The sequence below is a fragment of the Schistocerca cancellata genome, chromosome 1 (genome assembly GCF_023864275.1).
Source record: "Schistocerca cancellata isolate TAMUIC-IGC-003103 chromosome 1, iqSchCanc2.1, whole genome shotgun sequence".
NCBI lineage: Eukaryota > Metazoa > Arthropoda > Insecta > Orthoptera > Acrididae > Schistocerca > Schistocerca cancellata.
In genome coordinates, this window is record NC_064626.1 from 302,435,526 (window position 1) to 302,463,112 (window position 27,587).

Consider the following 27,587-nt stretch of genomic DNA (forward strand, 5'->3'; position numbering starts at 1 on the left):
CTGTTTCTTATTTATATAAATGATATGCCTTCTAGTATTACAGGTGATTCAAAAATATTTCTGTTTGCTGAAGACACCAGCTTGATAGTGAAGGATCTTGTGTGTAATATTGAAACAGTAACAAATAATGTAGTTCATGAAATAAGTTCGTGGCTTGTGGAAAATAATTTGATGCTAAATCACAGTAAGACTCAGTTTTTACAGTTTCTAACTCACAATTCAACAAGAACCGATATTTTGATCGGACAGACTGGGCATATTATAAGCAAGACGGAACAGTTCAAATTCCTAGGTGTTCGGATAGATAGTAAGCTGTTGTGGAAAGCCCATGTCCAGGATCTTGTTCAGAAGCTAAATGCTGCTTTATTTACCATTAGAACAGTATCTGAAATAAGTGACACTTCAACACGAAAAGTAGTCTACTTCGCATATTTTCATACGCTTATGTCGTATGGTATTATTTTTTGGGGTAGTTCTTCTGATTCAAAAAGGGTATTTTTGGCTCAAAAACGGGCTGTTCGAGCTATATGTGGTGTAAGTTCGAGAACCTCTTGTCGACCCCTATTCAAAAATCTGGGAATTCTGACATTGCCCTCACAGTATATATTTTCTTTAATGTCGTTTGTTGTTAGCAATATTAGCCTATTCCCATGAGTTAGCAGCTTTCACTCAATTAATACTAGGCAGAAATCAAATCTGCATGTAGAATGCACTTCCTTGACTCTTGTGCAGAAAGGAGTGCAGTATTCTGCTGCATCCTTTTCAATAAGCTACCACAAGAACTCAAAAATCTTAGCAGTAGCCCAAACTCTTTTAAGTCTAAACTGAAGAGTTTCCTCATGTCTCACTCCTATTCTGTCGAGGAGCTCCTGGAAGAGCTAAAAAATTAAGCAAATTCCAGTGTTACACTGTTGATTGTCTTCATTTAAACTTACGACTTGTCACCTGAATATGTTTTTTTTTTATATTTCATTTTATCTCTTTCTAATATCGTGTTATAATTTAATGTATTGACTTGTTCCATGACCATGGAGACTTCTCCTTAATTTGGTCCCACGGAACAATAAATAAATAAATACACACACACACCAAATTTTCTTCATTAAAGGTCCACACCATTGGGTGAGAAGAGTCTGGCTGAAATGGTACATTGGTACCAGCTGCGCACAGTCCTCAACATCCTGCTGCCTGCCCCATGCCCTCCTTGAGAGCATACATGCCAGGGACTGTTGTTTGGACTCTCACTTTCGGGTACTGTGAACAACGGATACTGGTGGTTGTGCACGTCAGTGAGTCTTTATGACACACAGAGGACAGACTGGTGGCCTGCCATCATAACTAACTTTACACACAAATGGGAGACCGGCCTACATTGCCCCCAAAAAAAACCCCAGGCCCTCTCAGTGTCCAGATCCTTTCATTCTCTGCCGGCCTTGGAAACTCCTCCTCTGTTTTTGCCTCAACCTCCAACAAAAAGTGCAATCGCACCTACTACACCCTCCTCTGTTATCTTTTCGAGCCCTCCGAGCTATAATGAGGGGTTTGGTCAGGCAAGGTTTGCACCAACAGATGATGCCGGATGGTCAGTAGGAGCCATAGCAGCCTGTGGCTGGTGCCTTAACTGTGGGCACTCCCTGCAAAGGAGTCATCGCCACCAGTCATTTCCGGTCCCACTCTCTGGTGCTGGTCAATGAGAGACTTTGCCCTCTCCATGGGAGCCTGTAAATGGTGCCCCAGAAGACATGGACATTGCTTTTCTGCATGCCAAATGCCTTCCCATACTGGACACACACACACACACACACACACACACACACACACACACACACACACACACACACACAGAGAGAGAGAGAGAGAGAGAGAGAGAGAGAGAGAGAAAAGGTGCATCATCTCACAGTCACCTCACCAACAGGAGAGGACTATGGTAACCAAATTTTACCACATCTATGGCACCAGTGCCATTCTGTCCATGGACATAAGAGGACGGTGACAGTTCATCTTTTTATAACTCACCTGCAGTGGCACCTGACAGTATGACCAAACAGCAACAGCAGTACCACAATGAGCTCAGCTTGTGCAGCCCACAGGCAGTGCCAATTGCTAATCGGACAAGCATCAATCTATTACATTCCACACTGGAGGGCTCTCCTCCTCATTCTGTTATGATTCATTCATATCCCCACTTGACACTTGACTTCACTCTCAGCACGACTGTTACTTTTTCTTAATCGGCCTACCTATGTACACAGACTTTGTATGGGACTTGTGTTCTCATTAAAGTGACTTGATTATTCTAAGCGTACCTATTACCTCACAGCAATGGAATATTAGGCAATAGAGGTGCCATGCATGTCTTGTTTTTAAGGATAACTGAACTGCAAAGAGTAGCACCGAAGTTGGAGGAAAAAAACTATATCACGGAGAAGTGATGTTTTCTTTAGCAGAGCTATTTGTATCGTTACAGACAATGGTGGACACTGCTGCAACTGTGAAACATGAGGACGCATGTACATGTATCATGTGTAGCATGACCATTAAATAAAATTTAATCGTATAGTGTGAATAGCAAAATTACAGTGACCACACTATTGTGTCACTGTGCTGACAGACACTCATTTCTATTGAAGAAAGTAGAATTTGGTCAATCACACTTGCTTTGAAACAGTAAGAAAGTAAGAAAAAATTTTATAACATACAAGATGTTGCAGAGAACAGAAGACAATGAAACATATTACAATAAAGTGGAATGACGAATAGGCCATGCCTTCAAGTTTACTAAAGGTACAAGATGAATTTCTCGATGCATGACAATTTGGCAGATGCTCCACAGTTTGTTGCATGCTTCTGTGTGAAAGTACACAATGTATCATATTTCAAGACTATCTATTTAACTAATACATTTACAGTAAAAGGAAAAGAAACTTCTATGGCAGTTTCCAGAATGAGATTTTCACTCTGCAGCGGAGTGTGCGCTGATATGAAACTTCCTGGCAGATTAAAACTGTGTGCCCGACCGAGACTCGAACTCGGGACCTTTGCCTTTCGCGGGCAAGCGCTCTACCACTGAGCTACTGGCAGAAGTAAAGCTGTGAGTACCGGGCGTGAGTTGTGCTTCGGTAGCTCAGTGGTAGAGCGCTTGCCCGCGAAAGGCAAAGATCCCGAGTTCGAGTCTCGGTCGGGCACACAGTTTTAATCTGCCAGGAAGTTTCTATGGCAGTTGCTTTTAGAAGAAAATTGTTAGATGCTCTTACTAATATACTGTCTGGAGAAAAGGGATTAACTGATGCCTTCAATACAGCTTCAAACGAATTGACAAGCTGCCCTCTACTGACTTAACCTAGACAATGGCTACACTAAATATCTGTGTCTTCACAGCTTACATTCCAGAAAAATAACACACACACACACACACACACACACACACACAAAACTATTGTCAGTCTCCCATTCAAATTCTATTTGCCACACATTATGATGTCATATGCCACATCATCGTTTTGTGATGGGCTGAGGCTGATACCTGGCACGAGTAGTTTAAACTGATCCAAAAATATCAGTCTTAAACAATAATTCCTGTAATTCATAGACTTTAAAAAAATAGTTGTTAAGAACACTGTCTAGCAAACCTGATGGGGAAAATAGCAGCCTACAATATTCCAAAGCAACAGAAAAGTATTTCATGAGAAAATCACAACTTCCAATTTCCAAACAAACACTGCTGGAAGACACAATAATGGCAGGGCCTACAAAATTGTGCGGAAAGAGCTGAATGCACACCTTTGAGTCGCCAATGGCCGGAGGGTTAATTCATTCCACGATGAGCCAACTGAAAAACCTATTTATGTAAGAATAAATGACATTTATGAGGCACTCCACTTTTAATGACTAAAATACACATTTTCTCCCACAAATTTATTTTCTCAGGGCCCGAATATTTATGCTTTTCTTTCTTACAGCCAAAAAAATATAGATTTTCTTTGATTTTATTTGTACATTCATCCATGGATCATTGCACAACATTACCAGATTTGCCATCATACTGTATCACAATGAATCATCCATTTTGGCACAGCTATATTTCTGAAATTAATAAAAATATAAAATGAATTTTGTATTTTGATGAATGGGAAATTCAATGTTTTTTTTTGGATGTGTTCAATAACCCCCCCCCCCCCCCCTCCACGCCGTGTCAGACACGTGGAGACAGCCCAGCTATTTGCCTTTACGCAAACAACCTGTTTCTCGGAATAGTTCATGCTATATCACCTAATGCTCTGTGCTGTAAAAGCTGACAAAAGTCACGCTGACAGTTGTTACTAACTCAATCTGCGCAAAATGTAGAACACAAAATGCTTTCTATTGTCCCAACACCATTTTTACTAGAACTGAAGTGGGCGCATATGGTTATTACCTGGTGGGAACCATGTAAGACTCGAGAGTGTTGCTATTTCCAACAGTGTGTTGTTCACGCACATATTTCAGATAACATTATAGTTATGATTTTTAAAAAATTGGATGATTATTTTTGATACACTCTGTATAACGAAAATAAATAGCTCAAAATATACGCTCACATACAATCAATATGTATGTTTTTATGAGTACATGACACGTAGTTGGTCCTGCTTTTTATGAAGGAACAATCCCAGCATTTGTCTGGAATGATTTAGGAAAATGGTAGAAAAGAAAAATCAGGGTGGATGTTGTTGCTGTTGCTGTCTTCAGTCCTGAGACTGGTTTGATGCAGCTCTCCATGCTACTCTACCCTGTGCAAGCCTCTTCATCTCCCAGTACCTACTGCAGCCTACGTCCTTCTGAATCTGCTTAGTGTATTCATCACTTGGTCTCCATCTACGATTTTTACCCTCCACGCTGTCCTCCAATACTAAATTGGTGATCCCTTGATGCCTCAGATCATGTCCTGCCAACCGATCCCTTCTTCTAGTCAAATTGTGACACAAACTCCTCTTCTCCCCCAATTCTATTCAATACCTCCTCATTAGTTGTGTGATCTACCCATCTAATCTTCAGCATTCTTCTGTAGCACCACATTTCGAAAGCTTCTATTATCTTCTTGTTCGAACTATATATTGTCCATGTTTTACTTCCATACATGGCTACACAAATACTTTCAGAAACGACTTCCTGACACTTAAATCTATACTCGATGTTAACAAATTTCTCTTCTTCAGAAACGCTTTCCTTGCCATTGCCAGTCTACATGTTATATCCTATCTACTTCGACCATCATCAGTTATTTTGCTCCCCAAATAGCAAAACTCCTTTACTATTTTAAGAGTCTCATTTCCTAATCTAATTCCCGCAGCATCACCGGGCTTAAGGGTGGATAGACAAAGCATTCTCCATCCTACCAAAATGAAGTCACCGTTTGATAGGTCCCTACTGTGCAATGTTCTCGGATTTACACACAATCTGCTCCAGATTTTTTATAATATAAAAATGTTTGCACTTCATCACTGCACACGCTAAGGATGACAAGTATTCACTAGTGGACCATGAACATGTTGCTATGTTCTTTGCACCAACTGCATTCTGTTGAGACAACAGATTCCAGCCCCATAAACACTCAACTCTGTCCCATTAAAGTGGCTCTTATTTGGCATTTTTTAAACTTCTTTTATAATTTATCTTGGCTACACTCCAGTTTGGTTTCTATTCCATGTAAAAATGGGCTGTGTGAAGTTTGGGCTCAATAGGACAGGAACCTACAAAATTGGTTAACACAAAAATATATATCCATCCACTTCCTGAAATATTACTTCTGCATGATAAACTCGGTAACTGCCCAATGAAGGCTGTTAGTGTACCTCAGTTGCCTCAACTGAGTGCATTCTCATGTCACAAATCATTTGGCTTGAGTGACATGAAAGGTCAGTCAGCCCAAGACAGGTAGGGAGAGGGCAGAGCAAGCCAAACCAATTCTTTTTACAACTCAACCTTGGCAACTCCAATAGTCCTTCACTTTTAAAAAAAGGTAGCGGTAGCAGTAGCAGTAAAACCAATGTCTTTGTGGACAGTTTGTTTACGGGGAAAAAAAGTCATTTATTTGGATACCAGCACCATGAAAGAACTGGAAGCAAACTTCCATCTGTCAAGCAAATGTTCAGGTTTTCTTCTAAAATTTTACAGGTGTGTATACTAAGTCAAAAGTCCACAGTGTCTATGCAGGAGTGATGATTTATTGGGGAAAAAGCATTTATTCTGTCAAAGAAGGTGATAAACTGCTTATCAAAATTAGAAGTTTCATAACAACAATAGAGGCAACCAAAGAAACATTCTGTAAGTTTGTAAGAAAATGACAAGTGGAAATAAACAGATTTCATTTAAATATTTGTAATTGTTAATACATCACATGTTAATGCAATACATTTCATTACCATTGAAGAAGATAAAGTTTTTGATCAACTAACAGTTGAAAGGACAACAAGGATTCATGCATGGAATGAGTTATGAGTTACTTGTGATAGATCATCTGAATAAGCAAGGGCAACTGGGAACAGACAAGAGCGAACAAATATTAAATACAACAACTTGGTAAATCATTTATGAATTTATAATATAAATTTAATACATAATTACATTTAAAAAATGAAGGAAAGGATAAACACGCTACTCATTCACTACTGTTAATATTACTCTCACTTTTGTTGTTACCTTGCTATCATTCAGATTGTTCTTATTTTTTCTCACAGAAACTGTTGATGTCAAGTTAGAGAACTGCTGAATCACAGTTACTTGTCTCAAATAATCAATCACCACAAGTAACAGAAGAGAAGGACTTGCCAAGTAGGGAATCTTTCTGTGATCCGGTTTTATCCATCAGACAAGGTGGGGTGTGATGAATTATCACCACAAGAGTTTGTGACATTTGTATTTTCCTTGTTAGTGTGTATGCTGAAGCATGGTTCTCTGCCCATTCAGCAGCCTAAGGATCCCATACGTATTTCATCTATCTTTCAGAAATTTAAAAATACACCAATGAACCAAAACAGTTTGACCACTTGTTTCATAGCGTGTTGTTCTACTTTTCAACCACAGTAAAGCAGAGGTTCAGCTTGGCATGGATTCTACAAATCTTTGTCAGGAGTCGAGAAGTATGTGGCACCAGATGACTACGCACAGGTCAAGCAATTTCTGCAAATTGCGAGCAGTGGTTTACGGGCACTCAGATGATGCCCCATGTGTGTTTCAACGGGTACGGATCACGCACGTTTGCTGGTCAAGACATCAATGTGAGTTCTCTATAATGCCCCTCAAATCACTGTAGCATGATTCTGATCATGCAACACAACAGTCTGCCATAGGGGGAGGCTTCAAGCATAAAGCGATGCAGGCGGTCCACAATTATATTCACGTAGTTCACTGCTGTCATGATGCCTTTGATTACCACCAGAGATCACACGGAAGCCCAACTCAATGTAAGCCATAACATAATTCTGCCCTCACCGCCTTGCATCTATGGTGTAGCATATGTTTCATGCAGCCATTCACCTGGATGACTGTGTGTAAGGACTCAACCAACAACCTGGTGTAACAAGGAATGTGATTCCTTTGATAGGCGACACATTTCTATTGATTCACGGTGAAAACTCTGTGACGCTGTTCCCACTGCAATCACAACTGACAATATTGTTGGGTTAACACAGGAACAAGTAGGAGTCATGCGTGTAGAGTTCCATGTTCAACAATGGCCTTTGACTGTTCTGCTTTGAAACACTTGTGTCTGCACCAGCACTGAACTCTATCATCATAGATGCCACAAATCTCTGCCTATCCTGGATTACACAAGGGGGAGATCCTCTGACTTATATTTTGTGATGAGGCACGGTTGTCCAATACCACATGGCCTACTTTTTATTTCATGTCCTTAGGTGATTTATTGTACCTGACAAAAAAAATGCTGTTCTGAGTTTTTCTGTTCGTTTTTCCTTCATAAATGTAAATCCAAAACCGGCTCTTTTTCTATTATATTGGCCAACAATGAAAATGGTTCAGGCTCAAAAGTAGTTAATTCTTGTGTATTTTCATATGTTGAATTAAAAAAATCACCATAAAAATGACAGAATAACACTTGCTTTGGTGATGAAGTGACATTTCATTTTTACAGTCCTCATTTTCAGTGTGGGGAAAATTTTGATTTAAGAGTTGGCACGCCTGTCCAATAACAAAACAAATGCTCTAAAGCTATTTTCTGCGACTGAGTTTCATACAGTTTAAATTTAATTAAAGCAAAATTTCTGGTTTGAGAGTGCTTTTGCAGTGCAAAATTCATAAAAATGTCAAGAAAATTTGTAAATAAGGTGAATAATTTTTGTTGCACTTGCGGTGAAATAACATTTTCCTCACAGAAATGCAATCTGACAACACTTGCGAAGACTGCCTATCAGCATTATTTTGGTATGAAAGTAGGGGATCAGCATAAGTCTCGGGCTCCCATATATGTTGCAACACATGCTCAGTTACACTGTGAGAATTGCTGAAAGAATAAGAAAAGGTCTATGGTTTTTGCTGTGCCTATAGCTTGGCAGGAGCCTACAAACCATACAGATAACTGCTATTTATGCTCGACTCCACCTATAGAGGCAGGATTGTCTATGAAGAAAAGAACAGTACAGTAACTGAATCTTCAATTTTCATCGATCCATTTCACATTCAGACAGTTTACCAGTTCCTATTCCACCCCAAAAATTGTGTGTTTGAAGTAGAAAATGAAGACAGTGTGGAAGAAGAAGAAAAATAAGAAGAACCAAGCAAGCATTCCACATCCTGTGATCCAGATTTTGAGGAAAAAGATGATAAACCACACACACTGAGTCAAATGGAACTGGGTGATCTCATTAGAGGCCTTGACCTGTCAGAGGAGAAGGGAGACTACAGCAATGGAATCCTCTCTAAAGTGATGTCACAGTCTCACAGTACAGAAAACACCACATGGAACTGCTTCCGTTTTTGGAGAAGAAAAACAACCTTGTTCCCTGCAACAGGATGGCTTGATGAAATTTTGATCCAACTAAATGGAGGCTATTCATAGACTCCTCAAAGCTTAGTTTGAATTTTGTATTACTTCACAATGGCAACCCTCTTCCTTCTATTGCTGCTGGTCACACAGTTCACGTGAAGGAGACATGCAAATATGACAGCCCTCTTGTTCTCAATCAAATATCATGAACATAAATGGAAAAATCTGTGGTAATCTAAAATTCATTGCCACACTCTTAGGAATGCTACTGGAGTACAAATACAGTAGGGATTGGAAATATTAAAGCAGACGGGCCTATAAGAAACTTTAATCCTAGCAAGAAAAATGTCATTGCTAAGCCTATCATGGACTCAAAAGACCTTCTTCCATCCCTGCATATAAAACTGGGTTTGCTGAAAAACTTTGTCAAATGTATGAACCAAGGAGAACAAGCCTTTACGTACATAAGAGAGAGATTTCCAAAATCAACTGATGCAAAGGTATTTTTACCAGGCCACAAATTTGAGAACTTTTAAAGGATCCTGTATTTGATCAATTTTTGGAGGAGAAAGAAAAAGAAGCCTGGGAACCCTTCAAGGAAGTAGTTTATGAAATTTTTAGGCAACAACAGAGATTACAACTACCCTCAGTTGGTGACAGTGCTCCTGCAAAAATACCATAACCTTGGATCTTTTTCTCTTAATCTGTTAACTTGAAATATTCTGTTAATATGAAATCGTTTCATCTAGTGTGTGTCACAGAAACTAGAGCTAAGGAAAATTTTTCGTTGTCATATTCGTTTTTCTTGACACAAAATTAGTAAGAATTGACTCCAAGTGCAGGAAACATTCAAAAATTGTTTTTTGTTGCCACTTTTATTACATCTGGAACTATTATTGACATATTTAGTAACATTTTTCCTGATATGCACAACTAATTGGTACATATACTCCCTTGTACAGAAAGCTTATTGTACTCTTTAATGAGTTCTTTGCAATTAGTTTGACTATTACTTCCAATTATTAGCTCTCTTCTGTAGTTTTCTTTTCCTATTCAGTTTTTCTGTCATTTGCACCAGTCAGCACATCTTATGCTGATAAGAGTTTCTCCATGCGTTCAGATATATTTTACAAAAAATTTCTTGTGATACTCATGGAGATTACAGCTTGCTAAACAGACCTTTCATGTATGTAAATTCATTGAGACTTAATTGGCAAGGAAATACAAACATAAGCAAGATATTAATGACTTAACTGCATGTTTTATTGCTCTTCCCCTGTCATTTTTATGTTATTACTTTAAGGAACTACAAAATAAAAGCCATCATAAATTTTAATAAATCTTTGTGGGAACATTGACACATGTTCCCAATGAACATTGGTAAAAGTTTCATTTTGCTAATAGAGCACTTGCAGAGATATAAACAATGCTGTTTTTCTGGGGGATGCATACCCCTAAACTTTTTCATTGACAAAGTAATTTTTTTACGATGTTGAGAACTTGGAAGAGTGCCAAGGATTTATTTCATGAACGTAAATTTTTTATTTCATTTTTTCGTGTTGGTAATTGCAATACGAACGATACCAGTGCAGTCTTTGGTGGGAATAGTGATGTCATTGACTGTTTCAAGCATTTTGAAGCTGTGGCAACCGTTCTCGACAACTGAATCACTGGCAACCAGTTCGACAAGCATGTAGCGCCCTCACCCACTAATAGTGGGCGATGGTAGTGCTAAACAGATATGCGCACGCTCAAACGCCGAGCTACCAATAGATGTCTCTATGGTCCCGCTACCATGATGTCATGGCTAAAAGCAGACGGGTAGTATCCCATGCTTCAGTTATATGTAATTTTCGCTGCATTATATCCAACATCGGAGTACCCTCAAACTTAAGTGCGCCCTGACTTTGAGACATAATATCTCTATCAATATTTTCTTAAAAGATGCAAAACTAGGCAATCTTTTACAACTTCTTGCACCCTCTTAAGCAAAATAGTAATAATATTTCTTGAGAAATTTTTATAACCTCGAAGAAGAAGAAGAAAAACAGACAGACTTGGGGGTAAAAAAGTGTGAAGTTGAAATTCGTCTCTCTCTGGACATAATTGCTGGATAAACCTGAAACTTTGCATACAATAACTTATCAAAACAAGGTCTTACAATATAAAATTTCATCTCCTACTGCTCCTCAATAGTTTACAACCAAAAAAGGGCTTTTTGAGCTCACAAAAAAGCACCACTCTTCTACAAACTCTTTTAACCATTTTCCTTAGAAAGACTATATTCTAAACTATCTAAATAACTAATTTGGTTTGGCAATGCAAGCACATAAGGCCCTAAAAAACAAGCCATTGTATGAATAAAAAGAGAACATTCTCCAGAGAAGATTCTCAGAGCAAAAGAACATTCTTCAGGAGAATTCTTAGTTTTATGTGAAGAAAAATTTGAAGCATTTCATCTATGGCTGGGGTTGTTTCTCACCGCCTCCTCCCCTCCACATTGAGGAAGTTCTTGATGTGTCCTCCTGCTGTGTCTGGCACTGAACACAGGCTAGCTCTGTTTTCTTTAAGAACATACTGCCACGGATATTCAGTCTCAAAGTTGCCTAAAACTATGGGGTGAATCTTTGATAGCAGCACTAAAGGGTAAAATGGGAAAAGTATATTTTTACTAATGTTCACTGGCAATACGTGCAAATGTTCACACAGATTTTCAGCAAAGTCCGTGTTGGCCACGTGGGATTTTTTTCCGAATTTAGACCACCTGGTGTGGAATGGCCCAATAGCTCACTAATAAATCACCAGAAATTCTTCAAATTCCATTCGTACAAACATTGCTCAATAATTATACTAATAGCACCAAAAAACAATACAGAAACAAATATCCAACGCCAGAGAGCAACACAGCACATTACAACATGCGCTATTTCACACATGACGTGCCACCACGAAGTCCATCAACGGAACACAAGTATGTCCCTGGGGTCAAACCAAATGAGCCAGTGAACTTCAGTTGACCCCAAAGCTGAAGCATGTGGGACAGTATGGTTCTCGCAGACAAAACATCCAAACTGCACAGTCACCATTAAATTCTGGTGCTATATGGACCAAGTGCAATGTACACTCAGCCAAAGTGAGGAGCTGTCAACAATTTGACCAACTCTGCACAGATGTGGGCAATGCTGATTGCAAAGGAACGCCACTGACCAGAGACCATGCCTAGGCAATTGAGGAACTGATTTCCAGCAATCGCTGATTTTCTGACAATGATCTTCAAACAAAACAACAGTTCTCAAATCGCTCTATGACCAAAAATGTAATCATGCAATTGAAAGAAAGGTAGTATGCTCTGGCTGTTATAATGACTTTGTGACTCTTGAAAAAATGTGTCACATGTCTGCCACTTAGAAGTGTACTGCAGTACGTTTTATCCATCTAGACCTATTTTTTTTTACACATTGCAATGATTATGTTTGTAACATCTTCTCAAAAATTCATCTAAAGAGAGAGAGTGCAGAATTTAGAGAACTGAGCATCAATGTTGTTTTCCACACACACTTTATTCTGTGTTTAATTTGCTAATGCTGGAAAAACGACGTGTTTGACATCCTGGGAATATCCTTCTGTATGCCTGCAGTTTTGTAAGCTTTACCAAGCCTTTCATTAGATTTAATAGCTGACAGTAATGATAAGAGGCCGACCTTTTATTAATACCTTACAATTTTTCCTGTCGCCTGTATGTTCATGAACTTGCAGAATATGTTCAGGAGCTTCTTATGAATGTCTAGGTTTGTTAGTCCAACTTCAAAAGATGGAGCACTAGATTCCCCACACTTGTCCTCTTCATTTCTCATCATTGACAAATATATGTGGAACATCAAGAACTCTTTTACAAAAAAGTACTTAAGGAGACTTTTTAGTTCAGTTAATTTTTAGATTTAGGAATGACCAGTAGATAAACGAACACAGAAACAACTGTAGGAATGAAAGGATTACAATAACATAACAAGACTTGCACATCAATCATTTCTACAACACAAAACATTTTGGAACTTACATAGGGATAACCTGCAGAATGACTGATATAAGATCATGGATTTTCATGAAGCTCCTTTTGTCTTTCTCAGGTGGTATACTGTTAACCCACTCATTGTCATCATCTGAAAAAAGAAATGTAATTTAACACACACTTTAGCTGCTATACACTTCGTACATAGTAGGACTACAACAAAGACTCACCTGGTTTGAAAGAAGTAACAAGTTTATCTAGTGTATATTTTGTGTAATATGTATGTGCAGATAGCAGATCCAAGACAAAGCCCTGGAATTCTCTGACAGCTTTGTCTGTTCTGTGCACCCATTTCAAGTTCTGTGGACGAGATATTTGTACCATATTTAGAATTCAACTTTAAAAATGCTATGGAACAAACAAGCAGCTTAGGAATATAGCAAAATGTGTATAGCAATTGGCTATATAGATTTTCCAGAGTTACAACCCATTTCTATTAGTTTCACAAACATATTAATAGCTTTTCTTGCAAGCATAATAGAAACACCCCCACGACATGGATGCATTATAAAAAAACACAGATCTACCTTACATACAATGCTGATGCTTATGTGACTTGTCAGTTCACATCACTGCTTAGCTATATCTCTTATGTATCAGGAATGACAGTAACAAATCCATGACTGTATAAAACATCTAAAGCCAATTATGTACTCACATGGTTGTAAACAACTTAACAACAACAACAACATTAAGTTTACATACATATCCACTTGTGATCCTTCAATTTACAGTAGGATCATCAGTTAGCTAAAAGAAACAATAAATAAAAAAGAAAACACAAATTAAGAAACTGTAATGCAGTCTGACAACAGTGAGGTGCATTCTTTTCTCCAGGGGTAATATTGTAAAACTGGTCTACAAAATGGGAGATGGAAAGAATTCGCAGTTTTCACAGAAATTTGATGTATAAAAAGTTTGGAAATACGGAAGTGTCCGATCCCGCCCGTCTGCTTTGACCCATGACGTCACAAATATGGCGGAAACAAAAACACACACATTCCACAAGAAGCCTAATGACTAACGGGACAAGTGCGGGAAATGGGGTGTTTTGGGTGGGGGGGAAAATAAATATAAATAAATTTAGACGCCTTGCGTAGCTACAACGTGTAAGTGAAGACAGCCATGCATGAATACCCACCCACCTCCCCAGGGGTCGTAACCCCTGCAACACATAGAAGATAAAGATGCTTCAGTAGCCAATTAGTGTTTTTTGTCTTTTTAAAAAAAAAAAATCTCACGGGATAGAACGAACAGATCAGAAAGATAAATATAATAAACTAAAACAGAAAATGGAGGAAACAGACAATTAAAATAAGTAATAAATGTTTTTAAATTTAAAAAAAAAATCTCACGAGATAGAACGAACAGATCAGAAAAGTAAATAAAATAAAACAGAACTGGAGACAGCCACACTCGAACCAAACTCCTCGCCGTCATGACGTCACACACAACACCCTTACGTCAAGGGTCAAAGCCGACGCGTGGGATCGGATGCTTCCATCGACCCAAAAGTTTTTGCCATGTTTCATAAAACAGTTTGCACAATTTCCACTAGAATAAAAACTTTTTTCGTATTACATATGTATGACTAGTTAATGTTGTGCATTAAAAGATCACTTAATATTCACACAAATAGGCCAATGATCTGTCAGCTGACAAAAATAATTGTGAGAATACTGGTTAAACTATGCAAGTAAATTATGTAAGATATAGAGTACACTAAAATGACTTACAGAACATAATTTTTTTGCACCATTTCACCAAAGTAAAATTAACTGTTTTTCAAAGGTTGCAATTAAATAATTGTGGTTCAGAGTATGCACTAATCAGCAGTATATGGCCTGATTAAAAATAACACACCTCCTACTTACGTATATTTAGCAGCTCTGCATCTTGGGAATTAGATTATAACAACATTAATTCTGTTGACATTCTGCACTTTAGGCCTATATGTAAACTACCTGTCATACAAGAATAGTCTTTCTTCAAATTGCATACACATCAATTACTGTGGACATTCTGCACTCTGAACCTATAAGTAAACTACCTGTCATACTAGAACAGTCTTTCTTCAAATTGCATACACAGCCACTTGCTCAAAGCTGAAGATCAACCATGCTATTCGTCATACCAAGGGCTATGTGTGTGTGTGTGTGTAACGTTGAGGACACAAAATACTTACAAGTATAGCTTCAACAAAATGACGAAGATCCTGTTTCAATAAAGATATGCAGTCTCTTGATTTACGAAGCAATTCACAGAGATCTTCATCCTGCAAAACAAATGTATTGCAGTACGCATACTTTGAAAACTGGTCAAACACGTTGACAATACAGCCAAGACAAACCTGAATTTCTGAATCTTTCAGAATGCAAACTAGTTCTTCATATGGTTTCAAACTCTTTTCGTTGATGAAATCCAACAAAATAGCCCTCAGGTCATTGGGCAACTGAAAGCGAACGCGCTGCTGCACAGCACGACTTCTATTACCAGCTACTTTGAGAATGGACGGTGTACAGGAACCGCTTGAAATTACTGACACTGCCATGCCTAAAATACAACACGTTTACTATGTTAAACAGCACCGAATGTTAACGAACAATTCTGTATTTGCATAGAAATCCACAAATACTTGCTATACATGGCGTAAAGTGGCAGTTTCACACACCTTAAACTTAACACTCTCTCTCTGCTACAACTTTCTTTCGCGACAAGACCTTGTTGATCAATTTATACGACATGATTACAAACTACTTGCACAATATGTCTCAAACTCAAACCCACGTTTTCCACACAACACAAAGATTTTCAGCGTGAGCGACCCGCTGGTGAAATCCAAGGAGGTTTGTCCGCGATGTACCTTACCGACCTACAGCGCAACTATGCTAATATCTTTGGAAATAGGGTTAACAGATTCCCGGTTTTCCGGGACAGTCCGATGTCAGATAAAAGAAATCGGTGTCCCGGAACATACCCTTGGGACTGCAGTTTGTCCCTAACTTCGAAGTTGAGAGGAATATTCTAAATAAAATCTATTTTTTCTTCAAATGCTGGCGTGGATCTGTACTTCAACTTAAGCTGCTAAGCTAAATAACAAGTCTGTATTATCGCAGTTAACAGCGTCCATGAAGAAGTAGATATTATTACTGACAGGGTTAAGATAGATTATATAATGGTAAGACAGAGATTTAGGAACCAGGTTTTAAATTGTAAGACATTTCCAGAGGCAGATGTGGACACTGACCACAGTCTATTGGTTATGAACTGTAGATTAAAACTGAAGAAACTGCAAAAAGGTGTGAATTTAAGGATATGGGACCTGGATAAACTTACTAAACCAGAGGTTGTACAGAGTTTCAGGGAGAGCTTAAGGGAAGAATCGACAGGAATTGGGGAAAGAAATACAGTAGAAGAACAATGGGTAGCTTTGAGGGATGAAGTAGTGAAGGCAACAGAGGATCAAGTAGGTAAAAAGACGAGGGCTATTAGAAATCCTTGGGTAACAGAAGAAATATTGAATTTAATTGATGAAAGGAGAAAATATAAAAATGCAGTAAATGAAGCAGGCAAAAAGGAATACAAACGTCTCAAAAATGAGATCGACAGGAAGTGCAAAACGGCTAAGCAGGGATGGCTAGAGGACAAATGTAAGGATGTAGAGGCTTATCTCACTAGGGGTAAGATAGATACTGCCTACAGGAAAATTAAAGAGACCTTTGGAGAAAAGAGGACCACTTATATGAATATCAAGAGCTCAGATGGAAACCCAGTTCTAAGCACTTTTCTGGTGGAAGGAGTATATAGAGGGTCTATAGAAGGTCGATGTAATTGAGGACAATATTATGGAAATGGAAGAGGATGTAGATGAAGATGAAATGGGAGATATGATACTGCGTGAAGAGTTTGACAGAGCACTGAAAGACCTGAGTCGAAACAAGGCCCTGGGAGTAGATAACATTCCATTAGAACTACTGACAGCCTTGGGAGAGACAGTCCTGACAAAACTCTACCATCTGGTGAGCAAGATGTATGAGACAGGCGAAATACCCTCAGACTTCAAGATGAATAAAATAATTCCAATCTCAAATAAAGCAGGTGTTGACAGATGTGAAAATTACCGAACTATCAGTTTAATAAGTCACAGCTGCAAAAAACTAACGCGAATTCTTTACAGACGAATGGAAAAACTGGTAGAAGATCAGTTTGGATTCCGTAGAAATATTGGAACACGTGAGGCAATATTGACCCTACGACTTATCTTGGAAGCTAGATTAAGGAAAGGCAAACCTGCGTTTCTAGCATTTGTAGACTTAGAGAAAGCTTTGACAATGTTGAGTGGAATACTCCCTTTTAAATTCGGAATGTGGCAGGGGCAAAATACAAGGAGTGAAATGATATTTACAATTTGTACAGAAAGCAGATGGCAGTTATAAGAGTCGAGGGACATGAAAGGGAAGCAGTGGTTGGGAAGGGAGTGAGACAGGGTTTTAGCCTCTCCCCGATGCTATTCAATCCGTATATTGAGCAAGCAGTAAAGGAAACAAAAGAAAAATTCGGAGTAGGTATTAAAATTCATGGAGAAGAAATAAAAACTTTGAGGTTCGCCGATGACATTGTAATTCTGTCAGAGACAGCAAAGGACTTGGAAGAGCAGTTGAACGGAATGGACAGTGCCTTGACATGAGGGTATAAGATGAACATCAACAAAAGCAAAATGAGGATAATGGAATGTAGTCGAATTAAGTCGGGTGATGCTGAGGGAATTAGATTAGGAAATGAGACACTTAAAGTAGTAAAGGAGTTTTGCTATTTGGGGAGCAAAATAACTGATGATGGTCAAAGTAGAGAGGATATAAAATGTAGACTGGCAATGGCAAGGAAAGCGTTTCTGAAGAAGAGAAATTTGTTAACATCGAGTATAGACTTAAGTGTCAGGAAGTCGTTTCTGAAAGTATTTGTATGGAGTGTAGCCATGTATGGAAGTGAAATGTGGATAATAAGTAGTTTAGACAAGAAGAGAATAGAAGCTTTCGAAATGTGGTGCTACAGAAGAATGCTGAAGATTAGACGGGTAGATCACATAACTAATGAGGAGGTATTGAATAGGATTGGGGCGAAGAGAAGTTTGTGGCACAACTCGACTAGAAGAAGGATCGATTGGTAGGACATGTTCTGAGGCATCAAGGGATCACCAATTTAGCATTGGAGGGCAGTGTGGAGGTTAAATATCGTAGAGGGAGACCAAGAGATGAATACACCAAGCAGATTCAGAAGGATGTAGGTTGCAGTAAGTACTGAGAGATAAAGAAGCTTGCACAGGATAGAGTAGCATGGAGAGCTACATCAAACCAGTCTGAGGACTGAAGACCACAACAACAACATTATTATGCGGCAACGCTTCTGAGTTTCCAGTATTGTCCTTTATTTCAGTTTACTTTAAGCTTTACAGTTACGTGTTTCTCTCATTCGCATCGCGGTTAATTTGTTATTAAAGTGAACTCTAAATGCCAAAGAGGAAGCGTTCGTCCCAAGCAAAATACTCAAAAGAATGGTTCCTCATAAAAAGAGGGAAAAGTGACTGTGAAGTACATTGTTTCATTTGTAAAGGCCCGTCCACACGCAACGATCTGTCTGCGCAAATGTCTGCGCACATCACATCTGCGCAGACAGATCGTTGCGTGTGGACAGAAGATTTGCACCAACCTGAGGTGTGTGCAAACCTGCAAGTTGGAGTTGGAGGTTTGAGCGAAACCTCTCAAATCTGTGGGTTCAAACCACATCTGCGCAGACAAGTTGGAGCGTGTGTACAGGAGATCGCCGTAAATCTGGCGCGAAACAGCTATTTGCTCAGTCTAGTGTTTGTATTTGTGCGCACAGGGCATTAAAATAACTGATACTCGTCAGTTTGTAAGTGAATTCATTGAAATATATAGAAACGACCCACGTTTGTGGAAGATTAACAGTAAAGAATATAGTGACCGAGACAAAAAGACAGCAGCATACAATGCTCTAATTGAAAAATTGCGGACAGTTGACGCCTCGGCAAACAGAGTAACAGTAATAAAAGAAAAATCCTTGCGAACTGTTTACCGAAAAGAGTTATCCAAAGTTCAGAAATCTAGAAGATCTGGTGTAGGAATAGATCAAGTATACCAGCCAATGTTATGATATTTTGATCTGCTTGGCTTTCTTAGTGATCAAGAAACGCCAAGACCAAGCAGGAGTACAATTGAAGATGAAATTGGAGTGTCAATGTTACCGCCAGCCGTTCATGAGGGGAAATTGCCCTTCTCATACAAGTATTTTTTCTCATAATATGGTTACAAGCATTAAGAGATAATTATAAGTTTCGACAACGTTCCGCAAATAATTCCGCCAGTCGTTAGGTTCCCCCTGCAACTCTCGCAGTAAATTTACGTGAGAAAACTGCTTTCGCTTTAGCAGCCACTGTCTACACCATTTTGCCCGCTTTATCTGTTTCCTGCGGTTGGTCTGAATGTTTTTTGCAACACAAGTTGCGAACACAGACCACAACAGAACTTCCTCCATTTCTATATTTCAAAATAACTGAATTAAATTTTTGATGTTTACGGGGAGCGTAGTCGCTTGCCACTGATATTTCTTTTCTACACCGGCAGATGGCGGGCGAGTAGTAGATTGGGGTTTGTGTCGTGTGAACACACCACATTTGCAGCGATCTTTTGCATGTACAGATATCTGCGCCGATGTCTGCGCAGACAGATCGTTGCGTGTGGACCGGGCTTAAGTGTTGAAGGCATATATGAAGGCGGCCAAATTACAGCCGTTCTGCTCATCCCCCTCCACCAGCCACAGGCAGCCAATAATATTCATTCCCTTTCCGAGCGGCTAGCAGCGAGTTACAACTAGACAGCGAGAATCTCGCTCCTATATGCTGCACTGTTGCCATACTTCGCGACAACCGAATTATTCATTCAACTGTCGGTTTTTTCTTGTAGCAGTACAGCTATGAATATGTATCAGTAAATGTTTAAGTGCGATTAAAAAACAGCCAGGTAACTGCAAGAAATGTGAAGTGCATCATAAGCAGGCGAGGTGGATTATTTACCGCATTTGTAACTTTTTCAAACTTGAATTTGAAAGCAGGTCTCCTACTGTTGACATTTGAAGACACAAAGAACGGACTCCAGAACCATGTGGTGTTGGCAAGAGAACTGCAAATAGAATTGTAAACGAAAGTGTCAGAGTTGTAGGAACCGTCGAAAAAGTTGTTTTGTGGTGCATGGAAAGCATCGAAGTCGGAAGGAACCTGTAACACAAATGGATGATTTTAACAACGATGTTTGTAAGTGCTCCATGTGAATGATGAATGCCCGACACCACAAAAATGTTTTACAGTTGTACAGGAGAAAGTTAGCTTCAATGGTAACCCAGCTAGCACTCAAGCTTATTTCAAGGTGGATATTGAGTTTACGTTCAGTTGAAAATTCAAGATTGAAAAATCAACCTGTTACACAGCTTGTTTCAAGGTGGGTATTGAGTTTAGGTTCAGTTGAAAATTCAAGATTGAAAAATCAACCTGTTACACAGTTTACATCAAGCTGTAAAAATTTAGCTTGAATTAAAATAATTTTCCCAAGCTTGAAATAAACTGTAATTTCCCTGGAAGGCTGTACAGCAGATGCGCATGCAGCATAGCTTCCATAGACGTCCACGGGAAGCGCCACAAGCGTTTATAAGCCGTGACGTAAGGGTGTTGTCGTGTGTGACGTCATGACGGCGAGGAGTTTGGTTTGAGTGTGGCTGTCTCCAGTTCTGTTTTATCTTATTTTATTTACTTTTCTGAGCCTTGCTATGTTTACGGCCATTTTACCTTTGTGACGCGCGTTAATGGTTGTGGTTTGTTGACAAGTTTGTTTTATACTAGAAAACAGTCCGGTACGTTAATGTTACAAATGTTAAATATTACGTAACGTAAAGTTACGTTTACGGCCATTTTACCTTTGTGACGCGCGTTAATGGTTGTGGTTCGTTGACAAGTTTGTTTTATACTAGAAAACAGTTCGGTACGTTAATGTTACAAATGTTAAATATTACGTAACGTAATTAATTAGGTTCAATAAATTCAGATTAATATTTATATAGCTTAAAACAAGCTGTAAATACCAGGCTGTATTCCACGTGTGTAGATACAGCTGGAGCCAAGCTTGATAAGTCAAGCTTGAAATATAGCTTGAACTCTGCCAACTTTGATGTTTATTTCAAGCTAGAATCCAGCTAACAGGCTTGAATATTCCAGCTTTGATCAAGCTTATATACTTGAACTTTACAGCTGGAAACAAGTTTGAAACCGGCTTATTGTGCTATCTGCAAAGCGCTTTGTCAACACAAATAATTTTAAAAGACGTTGGTTCCAGATATGTTAAGAAGAGAGTTTTTAGTTCAAAGAAGTGGCATAGGTGCAGCGCGAACTACACACCATATAAAGATTGACGATACAGGAGAAAGAGGAAGTTCAACAGTGCAGCGCGAACTACACACCATATAAAGATTGACGATGCAAGAGAAAGAGGAAGTTCAACCTTGATGAAACAAAGGTCAATTAGAATAATTCCAGAAAGATCTGCTGGAAAATGAGTAATGCTACTGGTGGTTTTAAAGTTCTCTTGGGAATAGGTCTCGAGTAATTATTCTCCATGCTAACTCTTCTTCTGGTTTTGTCTCTGGGAATAACTTGAATTTACGTGTACGAAAAACAACAGTGACTACTATTCAGAAATGAAAGCTATTAGTTTCGTGACATGATTCACAATTCTTGTGATACCTTGCTTCAAAGTCGGTCATTGTCAGTTATTATTCAACTGTTACAGAGAAAACACCAAGTACAAACAACAGAAAAGCGGATATTTTTCTCTGGCTTAAAAATAAAAATATTAAGCACAGTATAAACCAGACTCGTGCTGATCTCCTGTAGCTCATCCATTTATAAAAGTCAGCTGGCAGAACATACAAACTTGACTTCCTTCTACATGAATGGGTTCACACAGATTTGCATTTACGCACAAGTAGCTGTCAGTGTAGCTCCATAGAATTAATTTGGGCAAACGGTTAAGGCTGTGTGGGAGACAAAAAGATAATATACGCTGAATCGCTTGTGCATGACGCAGTAGACAACATCCCACCAGTAGCATGGGCACTGTCTGTGCAGCATGCTGAAAAGCTTCAGAAAGAAGAATTACAGGGAAGTGCTGATGGATATAAGCATTGAACCTATCATCGTAAATTTACAATCGGATTGTTCGAAAACAGACTCAAACGGAAGTGACGATCGTATTATGAAGTAGACTTTGGAACAAAGTAATAATATTTGGACTCTTGATTTTTTTTTAAATGTGCTTGTCAACAAATCTGTTGCATACATAATAATGAGAGCTTTCTAGCCCTTTTGATTAGGACTTTGTATCCTTTGAATTATGCAGACTATGATGTTCAACATATTGCCCAAGGAGAAGTTAATCTTCTCCCACCATGTTGTATGTTCTAAGACCACATGAGAATGCAGCTGGGTAAATTTGTCAGAAGTCTGATATTTACACATGTAAACCTATGTCACTTTGAAGGCATGAACTGGATAAGTGCCTAAAATGACAGTAAATGAAACTTGTTGAGATATCGGTAGTTTTCGATGTTATCGGTCAGCATTCAATAGAATTATCCGCAGATGATAGTTAATTGTTTGTTTGTTTAATGGATTATAAATGCCAGTGCTCACTGTAATGTCAAACGAGTTAGTTCACACTCATAATGTCCATTAACAGCGAAAAATATGACAATTTACTGACCATTTTTATGACACACACCTTACACATTTTTAAAAACTCTGTTGAATAGAAGCGGTTGTCAGGCAAATAAACTGATTTCGGTTTGTACTTGAAGTTAATTTTGTTGTATATTAAATTTTTACTTAAAAACAGTTCAAATCGCAATAAATGATAATTATTGCAAGCACTTTCAGTGATCTTGTCGTGTGCCTATTGTCATTTTGAGAAAAATTGTACTTCACACCTTCACAAAACTGTGTCAGCTGTTCGAGCCTCCCAATGTCACACAGAGTAAATCTGTGGAGCAGTGGACGCAACGTCGTCTGATCGAAATCGGTGTTAATATTCACTATTCCCCTCACAGATCTGAACATATAATACGATGTACTGTAGGCAAATGAGTCTGACTGTTGGCCACACCAACACAGTTCAGCAATGTGGACTTTGCTTGCCCACTTTCTGCTGCAGCCCCCAAGCAGGTATAATCCTACAACACTTCCTTATAGCTCCACCTCTATGCGCTGAAGTGTCGTCCTATGTGATGTGGGCTATAGTTACTTATTTACTTGTTCCGTTGATAAATCTCACAGTAACTGTTATGATGTGGAACATGTCATCAAATGTGTATGAAATGCACACATGAATCAAGGTTTTTTTATGCTTAAAACTTTTAGTGCCTAACACATTCCCTTAAATGGCACAAAATGTATTTATTGTATCTATAGATTTATTTATTCCTCTTCAGGAATTCATCTATGGCATGGAGGGAGTTGTCAAGGAGATATTATTTCAGTTTATTTTTGAAACTATTAGTGCTGTCTGTCAGACATTTTATTTCACATGGTAATTTATCGAAAAGTTTTACGGCAGCATAGTTTACCCCTTTCTGTTCCAAAGACAGGTTAAGTAGAGGACAGTGTAAGTCTTTATTTCTTCTGCTATTATAATCATGAATGTCGCTGTTGTTTTTAAGCTGGTCCACATTATCGAGAACAAATTTCATTACTGAGTAAATGTACTGTGAGGCTGTTGTAAGGATTCCTAACCTATAAGATGTGCGACAAGGAGCCCCACATATTATTCTACCCACTTTCTTTTGAGCAGTGAATATTTTTGCGTAAGTATTGAGTTACCCCAAAATATTATTCTGTATGACATCAGAAAGTGAAACTATGCAAAGCATGTTAGCTTACTAATGTCTACATCCTCAAAATTGGCAATTGTTCTGATTGCAGAAGTTGCTGAGCCTAGTCACTTTAGAAGATCGAAAATACTAATTTTCCAATTAATATCCTCATCTGTATGTACACCCACAAACTTAGTATGCTCCACCCTGGGTACTGACTTCTGTTGATGTGTAAGATTTAATGAAGAAACTGTACTTGCTGCAGTAGAAAATTGGATGTTTTTTAAAGTTTGGAGCAAGCCCATTTGGAGAAAACCAATCAATATCTTTTCCAAAGACATTATTTGTAGCATGTTCTATTGCAGTTTCTTTTACTGGATTAATAATGAAGGTCGTATCATCAACAAACAGTGCCACATTAGTGTCTTGTTTCAGATAGGAAGAGAGATCAATCTCATATATCAAGAACAGAAGGGGACCCATTGTCGAACCCTGTGGAATACCTAATGTAATTTCACCCCAATTAGATGAAATGGTAACTTCCTTAAATCACTTAAACGATATAAAGAAACTTTTTGCTTTCTGTTCTACAGATATGACCACTAGCACATTATGACCACCGACTTCTATCGATATAAACCCGTCCAGGCGATAGCAGCATCACCTGGCATTCATTTCCGACTACAGAGCGACTTCAGACTTCTTTTGCAGTGTACGCACTTGCTTTCAGACTCAAGAATAAAGGTATTTTTTAAAATAAAGTAAAGTTTATATTAAGCAGTTCGCCTTTATAGTATTTTTAATTGTACTATACTACTGGAACAAAATTAAAAAGTTGCTCTCAAACACTGTGCCTAACTTCAGCATTTTTTTTTTCAAATTCTGAGGGCGCCTGAAACACTTGTCAATATGTTTTTCCCTTTTGTATTGAGTATCTGCAGCAAGTTCACTTCCGATCACAACACGGATCCACAGCACTAAAGTCTGTTCTATCGCAGTTAACAGCATCCATAAAGGAATAGATATTATTACGCAGCAACGCTTCTGAGTTTCCAAACATGGATTTCACCAGCGGGTCGCTCATGCTTAAAATCTTTGTGTTGAGTGGAAAACGTGGGTTTGAGTTTGAGACATATTATGCAAGTAGTTTGTAATCATGTCGTATAAATTGATCAAAAAGGTCTTGTCATGAAAGAAAGTTGTAGCAGAGAGAGTGTGTTAAGTTTAAGGTGTGTGAAACTGGCAATTTACGCCATGTATAGCAAGTATTAATGGATTTCTATGCAGATGCAGAATTGTCAGATAAAAGAAATCGGTGTCGTGGAAAACATCCTTGGGACTGCAGTTTGTCCCTGACTTCGAATTTTAGAGAAATATTCTAAATATAATCCAGCACAGAACAAAAGCTGGGTGCACCAATGACAAGATTTTGCACTTCTGCCAGTAGTATTTGCAGGTTTATTCCCACCAAAATTGTAAAAGACACAGCTTCCAATCCAGTGTCTGTGGGCTTGCTCTGTACTGAGAATTCTGTGCCTTGGTCTTACATCAAGAACATACGCCAGCAATATCAGATCCTTTTGAAAGGAAAGAAACTGAAATGGCACTCTGCATTTTCACTAGTTCTCATGACGCTTCTTTCTGCCTGTGGCGGCGAAACTACTTTGAAGCTAGTGGTACGAAACGACACACTGGACGTCCTTTCAGACCAGAGGAACAGATAGGCAACAGTAGAAATGGGCCCCTTACTCCCGTCATTCACGGATTCACCCGACATCCAACAGAGCTATAAAAACAGGCAGTGTTTTCATAGGAGTGCCACACTGTAAGACTGTTCGCTCCTCTAGTGGGAAGATAGTCTACGGTGCCATCTTAATGAAGGGCGAGTCTGCTAGCAGTCTAAGATCTCGATTTAACTTAACCTTTCCTCATTATGTTTCTTATTAAAATGTATTTTTTATACAATGTAATGTACATGTAAACAAAACACGGCAGGGTTGTTGTCCCAGGTCCCTGCAAAGCTATTATTGATTAAAAACTACATAATTAAAGTTTTTTCGGTAGTTACTCTCATGAAGTTTCTTAAGAATTGTAGAAGAATTCATGAGTAAAACGTGTAAATAAAACTCCAAAGTAAGGTTGCATGCCTTTTTCTCTGCAGTAATGGAAAGTTTCCAAGTGGAAACATTAGCATGTGTGAGTAAATTCTCTCATTAAGTTTCGTTATATAATTATGTATAAAAAGCTGATATTTTATGCAAATGTGATGGTATAGGGTTGCCTTAGGTAAAGGAGGCAAATATTAGGCTTGTAGAGATTTTAAGTTTCAGTAACAGAATATGAGAGTGTAGCTTGACAGAAAGCACTGAACCTAGAAGCCTCATAACAGACAAAAACGCTGAATGACAGCTACGTGCGAGACAGTCACTGTGTTAGAGTTTCTCAGTGTAATAGACACACAAATCTGTTGTACCATCCAGAATTCATTTAGAAGTAAATAATGTTTTCATTGATAACAGTAACAATTACAATTTTAATAATACTACTACTAATAATAATAATTTTGTGAATAATAATCGTGTTTAAAAAGTGATAAAAACTACAACCTTTCCGCCATAATCTGAGTCTGAGTATAAAATACGAATAACAGTAATAATATTAGTAGGCTAGGTTACAAGTAGGCCTATATAAATTTCACAACCGACTGTCTAGCCTTTGTGGATAATATAGTGATCTTTTCAGACACCATAGATATAATACAGCAGGAAAACAATTTGACCAACTGAAGACAGAGGGAACGAACTTTGGGCTTCAAATCTCCTTTGAGAAGACACACTTTACGATAAAAATAAAATCGTCACCAGGGAAACTGGAGGTTGGACAAGGAAAAGCTAAGCAGGCAGATACGTTTAAATACCTAGGTGAATTGAGAGAGCCCAACCTGTCAGAGAAAGAAGCCTTTGTACCACACATTAACAAGATGTAAATGGCCTATCAACTAACTAGAGCAGTGGTTGTGAAACGTTTCTGCTCAGGAGCCAGTGCTGACATTGTGGGGTGTCACCTTGTGTCCCATATGTAACGATATTGTTATTAATTGGTAACTAACGGAAATTAGTATGTTATGAAACCACAATAGACTAGCTGTAGTAAGGCGGTGGTGAACTGCCCGACGGTCCCCAAATACTGACTGTTAAAAGTCAGCACCATTCGGAACACTTTGTGTCGACTATTCTCTGTTTGCTGACACATTCAGCGACCCCAAAGTTGTGACAGTTTAATTGGTCGATGAAGTGTTGTGTTGCCACTGTGATTGGATGATTAAGTGATTACTAACAGTAATTGAACTTTTATTTAAATACATTATACAGTATGAGACACGGCCATAAGTGTTTCCCACATGTCTTAAATATACTTTTTCTTCTGCTCATTGTGTTTTATTACAACGGCTTTAATTTAATTTCAAATCCTTGGTACAAATATGTACTGCTTTAAATGGCGACAGTATGTTTAATGAGCAACGACGAATCCATGTTACTTCCATTTGAACTTATACAATAGAAGCTCATAGGCACAAGGCACACAAGCACATTAACCCCCTGCCCT

General features: G+C 38.5%; 1 protein-coding gene across 1 annotated transcript in view; it reads right to left on the minus strand.

Annotated features, from left to right (window-relative positions):
* The window catches only part of LOC126172306 (RNA polymerase I-specific transcription initiation factor RRN3), a 56,975-nt gene extending 41,090 nt beyond the window's left edge, over positions 1-15,885 (minus strand). Inside the window, exons 1-5 of the mRNA XM_049920869.1 lie at positions 15,724-15,885; positions 15,403-15,605; positions 15,238-15,327; positions 13,223-13,352; positions 13,041-13,143 (exon numbers count right to left, since the gene is read on the minus strand). Of these exons, the coding sequence (XP_049776826.1) occupies positions 13,041-13,143; positions 13,223-13,352; positions 15,238-15,327; positions 15,403-15,603 (524 nt within the window). The 5' untranslated portion in view covers positions 15,604-15,605; positions 15,724-15,885. The remainder of the gene's footprint in view (positions 1-13,040; positions 13,144-13,222; positions 13,353-15,237; positions 15,328-15,402; positions 15,606-15,723) is intronic.
* Positions 15,886-27,587: the final 11,702 nt, after the last annotated feature.